This window comes from Opisthorchis viverrini, assembly GCF_000715545.1.
Source record: "Opisthorchis viverrini unplaced genomic scaffold opera_v5_201, whole genome shotgun sequence".
Classification (NCBI taxonomy): domain Eukaryota; kingdom Metazoa; phylum Platyhelminthes; class Trematoda; order Opisthorchiida; family Opisthorchiidae; genus Opisthorchis; species Opisthorchis viverrini.
The window spans coordinates 216,410-228,016 of NW_008751856.1; the positions used below are offsets into that span (position 1 = coordinate 216,410).

The 11,607-nt window shown below is 45.6% G+C and overlaps 1 protein-coding gene across 1 annotated transcript; it reads left to right on the forward strand.

Moving 5' to 3' along the window:
• Window positions 1-1,431: 1,431 nt before the first annotated feature.
• On the forward strand, window positions 1,432-7,690 carry T265_08062 (hypothetical protein; the record flags this gene model as incomplete). Its single annotated transcript, XM_009173757.1, has 3 exons — window positions 1,432-1,453; window positions 5,528-5,675; window positions 7,570-7,690. The coding sequence occupies 3 exons, from the start codon at window positions 1,432-1,434 to the stop codon at window positions 7,688-7,690; spliced, it is 291 nt and encodes a 96-aa protein (XP_009172021.1).
• Window positions 7,691-11,607: the final 3,917 nt, after the last annotated feature.

Sequence of the window (11,607 nt, forward strand, 5' to 3'; positions counted from 1 at the left end):
ACGGTTCTGACTCCTTTCTGGATAACGGCCTGTTGAAAGCTCAACAGTTTTGAACTGTTCGTCATCGTACATTGATAAAACGAACAACACTTTTTCGCGGCCCCCTTGTCTGTAGTCGACTGCATGGTGGGGAAAAAGCTCACGGATCTTTTACAGACAAGTCCCACCACTAATGCAAAAAGTGCAGATGCGAAAAGTTAAGCCACGCGCCCCCCATTTTGTGCCACCTCCAATTTAATGTACGCACACGACCTTCACCTATTTTTGATGAAAACAATTCCTTATCCGCATATAGGTTCGTTTTGTGCAAACGTTTTCTCCGTCCGGACCTTCGTAAGACCTTAAATGAACTTTCTGACGTTTTCAACTCTCGTTCATGATAAGGAGACGGCAATACGTTTTTCGCAAAGCCAAGGAGTGATCCATCAGTGACCTTTATGGCCACCAAATGACACTTTCAACTGTTTCTGACAGGTGGAGGTGTAAGGCCCGACAGTGTCGGCAAGAAACAGGGTCTTCGAAAGGGAACTTGTCTGAAGCGGTCTAGGATGGAGTTTAGGACAGTAATTCTATTCATTTATTGCTGGTCCAAAAATTTGGCAAAAATCAAATTCTGCTCAGAAGAATTATCTATTAGCCACACGAGCGCTGTTGACTGGAAGAACTTTCTTCGCGAAGTTTGCGCCTGGTGACTTTTGCAGACTGCAACAGCCCAGGTCTACACGTCGAGATTGATGAAACGCTAATATCTCGCCGTAAAAACCACGCAGAGCGAGTCCTCTCCCAGTAGTGGATTTTCGGAGGGATCTGTCGGGAAACTAAAGAGGCGTCAATGTATGCGGTGCCAGATCGAACTGTGACCACTTTGATGGACGCCTCTACCTTTGTCTGATCACTTTTTCGCAGGACCCTTCTTTAAAGTTGACTCCAAACTGCACGGTGGAGAAACAGCTCACATTCAAAAACGTCGATTTCGATGGAGTATTTGAGAATCTTCCACATGTGCTCGGGACCAAGGACTTCACTGTGCTCAAAGTGGCAAAGCTCGCGTGCTTTCTTGTTTCTTGGAGTTCAGCCTAAACTTTTGATCTCTCTGAGGAATCCCGTGCCGGAAACCAGGCCGTTTCACCTCATGCCGATCGATGAAACTCAGACGAAATCCATAAAGTCGCTGATCAGTTGAAATGTATTCAAAGCCTGTCAACTACGCGAGAGAGATGGCTCAATTGGTTAGAGTGCGAATTTACTGACTGGAAGGTCCGTGGTTCGAACCCGACCTCTACCTCTCGAGTTCTCCTGTCTAGGCTTGGGCGACCTGGCAGTATTCCAGCCCTCTTGCAACCTTCAGGTGGCATGGCAGTTAGGCACCGAAAGGGCGCTACAGCTGGACAATTTCAATATGAATTTGAACTACGCGAGCCAAAATAAGCGATGTATCGTGGCTGTTATATGCGTTTGCGAGCTCAAGAACGCTTTCTACAACCCAGGCTGCACACGCCACTACAGATATCGAATGCTGACGCATCCAGCCAAACAAGGTGAAATCGTTGGTGTTGAAGTGGATATGTCCCCAGGAAACCTCTGTTCCGTTACGCCAGTTGCTCCACTGCTGATGATGGATCGATAAAACAATTGTTGTTCCCAAAGTCGGTCAACTTGACAACCCACCAAGACTCCCCCCAAGGTCATGCACACCTATTTTGTGGAACGTTTTACTCCTTGCATTTCAACCTCTCCGGTGAGTGTCTCCATACATCGCGAGACACGTAGATTTTCCATGGATGAGTTGGTTTCTCTCCAACGCATATGCACTTTTGAAGGCTTTAGACATCAGAACGTGTCTAACTTGGGGTTTCTAGCAATGCCTTTGATTCAATCGATCAAAAACCCCAGCCGTGCAAAACAAAATCCAGGAAAGCTGACCAAGACTCGAGGGTGGCGCTGCTGAGGGAGCTGTTTTACCACCGTTTCTATTCAATTTTTACAAGATTTTGTTCAAATTTGGGGAGCGGCACACTGACAAACCATAAGGTTAAGGCTTCTTTTGATAGAACTTGCTCCGTACTACTGGAAGCTTGGTTAGAGAGGGCATAAACAAAATGTCACTCGGCTAAAGTGCGACAGTGAAACTCATCCGGGCGGGCCACACTAATGCGTAGTGAGCAGACCTCTTGATATTAGTGTCGCTAAGTGCAATTCAGTGACCGTATCAAATACCTTAGTTTTACTATCTCCACTGACGTGAATTGTCACGAACCTGTTGAAAAAAACTTCCTCAAGATTTGAGGATCGGTTTTGTTCATGCGATGACTTTCGTTCGTAGACTTTTTTATCCGGGCATCCACGTTTTCGGCACTTTTACCTTACTTTTCGTTCGGTAGTCTTGTTTCCATCGGTTTTTTTTAAAGCCTGTAATACCACCAACCGGAGCTTTCGATTGCTGTCAGTTTTCTCTTTTGGGACTGCGCCGCTTGATAAATTTCCCCAGTCTGCTGCACAGCGTCAATGTGCGTCTCTGTGTTTGACTAATTACCCAGATCTTCTGATGTCCTCAGAGTTGTTCTCAAAATCGAATATTTTAGAGCATTATTTGTTCTTCGTCAGCAAGCGCTTTTCTCTCAACCCTTCCCCTCTGATGTCGTTACTTTCTTCTTCAGTTTTTCATTCTGTAATCTGCATCTGTGGAGTTCGGTCAAATCATCGTCCTTGGCGGTTTCGCAGCTCACGTGATGGGTACAAAGCGGACCGGCATGATATCCTTGTCAATGAGGGGGGCGCCGAGTGAATATTAAGCTGAAAAACCGAAATTTGTGATTCTAGACCAAGCAAACTGACCACTGGGAGGTGATTTGTACTTCTTTCCTGTTCATCGACCCTCTCATATGAGGGCACCATCTGTTGGTGCAAACGGAGAGTGTTCCCTTCAGAGTCCAAAGCAGCTGAACACCTTTTTGCTGTAGTTTTAAATTTCTGTCCAACTCTCGACTGAAAAAAAACGAGAGAGATGAAATGAACCCTTCTGGAAGTTTTGACAGCCTCTACATGGTAAATTATCTTGGTTTTAACTAGAAGACGACCTTGGGAAACCGACGCCATTTTGGTGTCCAAGGACGAAACCAAGCCTCAGCCAAGTCATTCGCTTGCGATCTTGTCTGACTGAGATTCACGTGACTCTGCGGACTGGTGGGATTTTGGAGACCAGAGCTGACTGTTCACGAGCTCTCGCCGACCTTGAGAATAGAATCATCCTAGGAAAAAACGTGTTCGCTCTTAGTATTTTCAAACAAAAATTGAAAACAAGGTTTTCGCATGGCTGAGGAATAATGAAGCACGAAAAATTCACGAATGAAAGGTGTAAAAGTAGCTACGGAGGGAACTCGGAAGAAAGCACTGTTATGGTAAGTAAGTCTCCAATCAGGGACATTCGTTTCAGCGGATTATCGTCACAGAAGAGTACTACGGGTGGAGAAGGGTTCGCGAAACTTTCGTTGCAAATAGAGGCCCACTGCAGCATTTTCAAGTGCTTTCTTTCCATTGCAGTTTTCGGATACTGCATACGGTGGATCATATGTGCTTGAGTTTTTACCGCATTTTTGGAGATTTTTCACCATATTTTTTAGCTCTTCTGCAGTGCACTCAATAAGTTTGCTGGTTATAAAACCTGGGAAAGTCAGGGTACATGTAATGAGGCGAAAAGAGACTCTCGGCTGTGGGCTCGAACCCCGGACCTCCAGCTTAACACACAGGGGCCATATTCATAGAACTACTCAGGATGTTTGCATTCCCTTAGTCGGACACGACGGAAATTCACAGCTGATTCGCTACAACTCTGGTACCATTGGCGAGTTCCTCAATGGTCTCTTGGCGGTCGATATCCTCTAGATGCTCGGGAGGGACTCTGTGTGATTTTAAACATGACAGAAGCAGATTTCAGACTTATAAAAGTTGATTGACCGAGATGTGATGGCAATCACTTCAACCAGGCTGGTTTGCACATCACGCCAGTGTTTTCACGTTAAAGTGTCCTCACGAGGAACTGACACACAGTTTGTCGGTATCGGTTGGGCCAAGTAGAAGGTTGCCGCGCGTTTTTGCGCTTCGCACCGTTTTCGAGAAGTGCCTTTCGGCGTATCGGTTGGGCCAAGTAGAAGGTTGCCGTGCGTTTTTTGCGCTTCGCACCTATCTGACGGTTTCGAGAAGTGCCTATCGGATTCTGTAGTGCGACTGGATTGAACCACATCAGGAACCGTGTGGAATCGCCGAGCTGGTTGGCTGTTCGGGATCAAGACAGTGGCAAACACCTAAGCTCATGCTGAAATCAGAGGCTAACTCCGGCTACAGAGCAGCTACATCATACGCATTTTTGGTTCGTTTCACTACATAGAGGAGGCCTGTTGCCCAAATTCACGTCGTGTCTTTGCCCCAACTGTTGCACGGAATTCCACAGTATATGGGCGTTGTTTCACGTTGTCGAATTGCGAGTTTCCCGGGGGTACATCAGAAAGCTTACAAAGGCTGTTTCCAGGAGAATTAAGGATGGTTGGCATTGGAAGTGAAAAAGAGCAGATATCTTCGAAGTGTTTCAAAGTTAAACAGTTTGGTTATCACCAGGGACTCAACTGAATCTCTCGTTTACGATATTCTACAACTGAATGTGCTGCACACAAGCCGCCTCATGTTTCAGTTGTTCGTGGGCTGTCGAAGAGTTTTCAGCAACCTTGTGATTAAGTTGAGTCTCTCGTGAAAACCAAATTGATTTGCAAACTAGTGTATTTCTCGAAAACAGTGCAATTTGAGTTCAAGTAGATCATGCGGTTGACGGAAACTCGGGGACTGCGCGCCTACCTGATGAGCCAGGGCGAAACCGGTCGTGGGCTCTCGAAGAGTTTTCCTTTATGAAAAAAGTTAAACAGTTTTGTTTTGAAAGTCGATTGTGAAAGAGAGCATTTTTGAAGAGACAGAGTAATAGAATAGTCCCATAGGTGCAAGCACACACGGAGTGTGTGACTGATATTCACACCGGTTGATGTCTATCCTCACTTCAACCAGGCTGGTTTGCACATCACGCCAGTGTTTTCACGTTAAAGTGTCCTCACGAGGAACTGACACACAGTTTGTCGGTATCGGTTGGGCCAAGTAGAAGGTTGCCGTGCGTTTTTTGCGCTTCGCACCTATCTGACGGTTTCGAGAAGTGCCTATCGGATTCTGTAGTGCGACTGGATTGAACCACATCAGGAACCGTGTGGAATCGCCGAGCTGGTTGGCTGTTCGGGATCAAGACAGTGGCAAACACCTAAGCTCATGCTGAAATCAGAGGCTAACTCCGGCTACAGAGCAGCTACATCATACGCATTTTTGGTTCGTTTCACTACATAGAGGAGGCCTGTTGCCCAAATTCACGTCGTGTTCTTTGCCCAACTGTTGCACGGAATTCCACAGTATATGGGCGTTGTTTCACGTTGTCGAATTGCGAGTTTCCCGGGGGTACATCAGAAAGCTTACAAAGGCTGTTTCCAGGAGAATTAAGGATGGTTGGCATTGGAAGTGAAAAAGAGCAGATATCTTCGCACTCATTTGCAAATCCATTTGGTTTTCACCAGGGACTCAACTGAATCTCTCGTTTACGATATTCTACAACTGAATGTGCTGCACACAAGCCGCCTCATGTTTCAGTTGTTCGTGGGCTGTCGAAGAGTTTTCAGCAACCTTGTGATTAAGTTGAGTCTCTCGTGAAAACCAAATTGATTTGCAAACTAGTGTATTTCTCGAAAACAGTGCAATTTGAGTTCAAGTAGATCATGCGGTTGACGGAAACTCGGGGACTGCGCGCCTACCTGATGAGCCAGGGCGAAACCGGTCGTGGGCTCTCGAAGAGTTTTCCTTTATGAAAAAAGTTAAACAGTTTTGTTTTGAAAGTCGATTGTGAAAGAGAGCATTTTTGAAGAGACAGAGTAATAGAATAGTCCCATAGGTGCAAGCACACACGGAGTGTGTGACTGATATTCACACCGGTTGATGTCTATCCAACCCGTTTGCTCATGACCAGACAGTGCGATTTCTTACACACGTCTACGCTGTACGATTTGTCTTGTTGTTCAGGGGTCTGGGGCGATCGTAACATCACATATTCGAAAGGCTACACTTGTGGCCGGCGAGGAAGAAAATATCACCACGTACAAGCCATTCATTACCCCTTTCATATGTAGGTTTATATGCAACAGTGACTGTTGAAGTGATTGGTTCCGGGCAAAACCGTACGCGGTACTTCTGAATTCCAGCACTGTATTCAAGCGGTCAGCCTTCAAGACAGTCTTACAAACAGCCAAATAGTCTGCACAATAACCAGCAGAAGAAATTCAATCGTATTCTGCTCAAATCTGATTGGATGACCGATAAGGAAATCGACCAGCAAGATATTGATTTTTCCATGTCTTTCGAACCAACAAATCACGTTCCCTAAAACAGAAGCAGGATGGTATAAATAAACTATAGGTTGCGCCATTTTTTATTTGTCCCTACTTTTTTCTAAAAAAGAATAAACAAGACTTCAGAGTTGCCTTATATCGTTCCCTTCTTAGGAATAAAAGTAGTACTCAAAGGATTTTGAAAGAAGTTATCCGCGATGTCACAGAAAATTCTTCGAAGGCAATTTCCATCAGATAGGAGCAGTCCCCGGGTTTCCGTCAACTGTATGCTCTTCTTGAGTCCGGAATTCGCGAACTACACACATTCGCACTCCGATCTGCTTTTGACGAGAGGCTCAATTGAATTCCAACTGAATCTCTTTCTGATTGGAAACTCGGCTAATGCGAGGCAGAGTTTTCGGGAGCCTTGTGAGTAGTGAGTAGTAGATCGCACGAGCTTGAAGAGAAGACGGTGTTTTAATACCATGTAGCTGGGATCCAGTTGGATCCCCAGTAAAACCAAATTGGTGTGCACGCGAGTGCATCTTGCTTAGTACCTGTAACGAAGTACTTTGTGCTACCGAGAGCCTCAGTCAAAAGAACGCTGTTTTTCAGCAGGGGCCCATCGGGTGGACGCAGAGGAATCGGTCAGGTGACCTCCGATCATCGATTCCAGTTTGCTCCATACAACCGTCGACGTCAAACACACTTTGCATAAAACAGGGACACTGGTGTTTACAAAATGTACCTGTAGGATATATCTGTACACCTGGTCTAGCAATCCGAACCCTGACGAACAAGTCCCTTGGGAACGTGCTGTCACCGATCGATTTCTTGCTTGAGTCGCATTACCGTCCTCACGCAATTGTTTCAATATGTCAGAATGTGATGCGATAGCCGACGCCCGACTGACACCCTAGTGCTGTGTCTCGTGAGGTATCATCGCAACCTCATAACACGTCCAACAAATATCATTGTCGAAGAGAGCTCCGTGTATATTGTTTAGGACCGCTTTCTTGCATTGTGTCACCCGAAGGAACTGCGGTCGTTCTAGGATGTATTTTTGCAGTGAGGACATTGCATACGTGAACCGCATTCTGGCATCACAGTGTCAACAGCCAGATTTGAAGGCGTGGTGGCTGATTGGTTGTTGACACGTCTGTAGGAACTTATCTAGTTCCACACTGCCAATCTCGAGTAGTCCAGTGGTTGCGCTGGCCTGGCCACGTGCTGCGTATGCCAGTCGACCGACTTCCTCGAAGGGTCCTTCTTGCACAACCACGTGAAGTGTGGAAGAGAGACAGAGGCGGTCAAACAATGACTTGGCAGTGAAGTATGAAAGCCAATACCAGCAAACTCAGCTGTGCTGGTCACTGCCGTCCTTCTAAATGGGGATCCCGAGACGGGCCACATCAATGGCTAGAGACATTGTCAAACATCGCCCAGTCGCGCCCCAGTCGCGCTTGTGCATCCAAGCTATTGGCTTCAACGCATAGCTCCGTTTCGAACCCCCACCCACCTGACAGCCTACTGACAGTGCTGGATTTATGCACCAATTTATCATCTCCCGCCTGCAATGTGCAGCTACCTACTCCACCTCTTCGAATCATCGTTGCGGCAGCTACAACCACTGTACGACGAGTACGCGGTTATTACAGCTGACAATGATGATAATGATGATGATGATGGTGATGACATTTGTTGGTCTGTCTCTTCCTGATGAAGTTTTCCATTCGTAGAATCCATGCACACATTTCCCTCACTTCACTTACCCGAACAGTGTTCACGAGATGCAAGACGGCTTTTGTTTCCAACGTTTTTGTTCCAGTTTCATACGGAAAACACCGCGCAATGTGAGTGCCGGGTGAACATATCAGGATCGTTTGACCCACAGAACTCAAAATCGCCCTTGAACCTTGTGTTACAAATGCATTCCATGCCCCAATAACTCAACCGAATCTATCAAGGCCATCGGCCAACAAGATTCCGTGTCCCATTGGAATTTGGGTACTTTACAAGAAAACAAAACCGATTTGCAAGACAACAAAACTTTTTCTCCCAGGTTTTTGCAGTTCTAAACTGTTACGCGTTTGATCAAATTTGCACCAGCTGCATTGTCGATGAGGAAAATCCAAAGAAGGGGTTGGCCGCTTGTTGGCCGTCTGTTGACAAGAGGACCATGCTTGGTGCTTCAATATTTGAGTATCCAAAGATGCGACTACTTGCTGGAGATTTTGAAACCCTTGGTGAAGATTTGGTCCTGTAAGTGAAGCGAATCTATACCGAGGCCAATCAGCTGATGACCAATGAAACAGCTGTACAGTGACTTCCGGCTTTTCAGGCCCCACTTACGGGATGTGAGCAACTGCCAGTCTACCCAGGTTGTCCCTTCACAAGTGTCCTACATCTGATTGGTCGTGAGCCTACACTCAACCACACAAGTGCTGTGTCCACCAAGCACTTTCGGACGTCTAGACACCTTCACTGGTTTATGGGTCGGTTCCAGTGAGTACTGGATATAGGTGTACCCCTTCTCTATGCTTACCCCAAAGCAAACTGATGTTCGGGTTGCAATCAATCTGCGTTGTTCAGTGAATTCCGACTAAAAATCGATTGACAGTACATCGGATCGATAGTTCCACTCTTTATTATCACTTAGCTCTGGGTCAAACAAAAGCCGACTGTATGTAGTACAGGATGGAAAGGGAATAGTTAACTTTTGCCTAGCTCCGAGATACACTCTGCTACGGTGGAGTCGAGTGCGGTCCTTAGGAGTTGATGCCCTCAGGGAGAAAGGCATCACAGATACGACCTTCGGGCCTATTCGCTTCTATACCTGTACAAGTCTCTCGGCTCGTAAGATTAGTGATGAATTCAAACAAATGCATCGATCGTAACAGTCTCGAACAGTCCTGAAACTACGAGGTATGTTCCGTTCCCAGAAGTTCCAACCAGGTTTGGAGGGCTAACTCCTCTGTGTCTATTGCTTTTAGGGAATTATCCCTTGGAGTTTACTCATTTTTTGAAAATAATTAGGTTTTCACGAAGGAAACTACTCACAAGTTTGCTGAAAACTCTTTGACAGCCCACGACCGGTTTCGCCCTTCCACTTCGGGCTCATCAGGTAGGTGCGCAGTCCCCGAGTTTCCGTCAACCTTATGTTCTACTTGAACCCAAATTGGACTGTTTTCGAGAAATACACTCATTTGCAAATCAATTTGGTTTTTATAAGGTTGACAGAAACTCGGGGACTGTACCTACCTGATGAGTCCCAAGAAGGGTGGAACCGGTCTTGGGCTGTCGAAGAGTTTTCAGCTACCTTGTGAGTAATTTCCTTTATGAAAATATACTGCGATATCTCTCGAATATCATGCCAACTGAATCGTGAGGTGGCACATTTAGTTGTAGAATATCATAAACGAGAGATTAAGTTGAGTCTCCCGTGAAAGCCAACGTGATTAGCAAATGAGTGTATTTTTCGATAAGTAGGTTCTGTTCTAAAATAATCAAGAATGCCGAATTTCTGAGTCAAAACAACAATTGCGTTGTTGATGCGACAAGTTCGGGCTGTTCATCTGTTGTGAAGGTCGCGTCTTATTACTGGTTCATGTATTCATACCGACAAAGCTGGTTTACTTATACTAAGCGAAAATTTGGTGGCAATCACGTCAATTCCAGCTCAATCTTGACCTCTGGTTTTCTTCGCTCGTCCTTTAAACTTGTCAATATTTTGTATCGCTTTTTCATATACTTTCATACGCAATCCGTTTTGCTCCGATATCGATCCGACATTTAGATACAACGGACTGCGCTGAACCACTGAATTATGTCTCTCCTTGTGAGCAGTCATCCGCCGTCCTAACGTTGTTCTCTTTCCTCGATTATCGGTCTCACGATTTGAATGGTGTCACGCGTGGCGTGTTGTGTCATGTCTATCAAATTTTCTAAATCTGTCTATGAAAAGTACACATTGCACTCTCGAAACTGTTACGCAGATGTAGGTTGAGTGCATGTTCAGGACATCTTGTCAGATGAATCCCGTCACTGAGAGGTTTCTGCGACTTCTTCGGGGACAGACGACGCGTAGTTTATGTCGGTATCCTTTGGGCGCACCAGAACGTGTCCCTCGTCTATCCCAATCGATCGATCACATCAGTGCAGATTATTGTGAGCTCTCTCGTAATGCACAGTGCGACTGAGTTGGACCATGGAATTCGTCAGCAGCATGTGACAACTGCAACAGAATTCTTTGCCTGGATATTTTTTTGGTATTGCAGAAGTGCATTTGGCCTTGAAAATCAGTCAATGCCAGAATGCTCGGTGATGTTCAGCTACTGTCGCTTCTGAATACAACGTGACTGGATTGGCGAATAGTTTACAAATATGGTAACATGGATTAATATGATCGATTGAACCACTCTACAACGATGAGTCATCGACCGCGAGTAATCGCTACATTCTGATTGGTTAGATAAGAATGATCGATTGAACTTTAAGTACCAACCAAATCTTGGGCGTTCAGTGTGCCATTTTCATTCAAGGTAAATCAAGGTAAATCAAGGTTATATTGGTCTAAAAAGCATTTTGCTTTACAATGACCAAAGGATATTGGTGTGTGTGTGTATGTATACAGATAAACGGAATGATATGACATATATGTTCTATTGTTGATGAGGGAAGTTGGGTGAGATCTTATGTATTCGTCAAGCGAATGTTTGAAAGTCTCGAGGTTACCACAATCCACAACAGATGTTGGTAGTTTGTTCCACGTGAGGGATACGCGGACTGAAAAAAGTAGCGCCGACAGTTAATGCGGGAACATGGAATGTCAACGGCCAATGGATTCCGTCGGGTCTGTCGGGCCAAATTAACTGTGAACAAATGTTTTAAAGGGTGATTAGGGGTGTTTATTATCTTGAACATCAGGATGAGGTCTCCTCGTATACGCCGATAAGTTAAATCAAACAAATCGAGTTTACGTAGCCTTTCACTGTAGGGAACGTTTCGGAGGCCAATGACCAGCTTGGTCGCGCGGTGGTAGATACGCTCTAGCAGTTGTGTATCCTTTTGCAGCCATGGAGACCAGGCTTGGATCGCGTATTCCATTGTCGGCCGGAGATATGTGTTCATGATAATAGGGAGAATTTCAGGCGTAAAACGATAAAATATTCTCCTAAGCATCCCGAGCAGTGCCGAGGTCTTG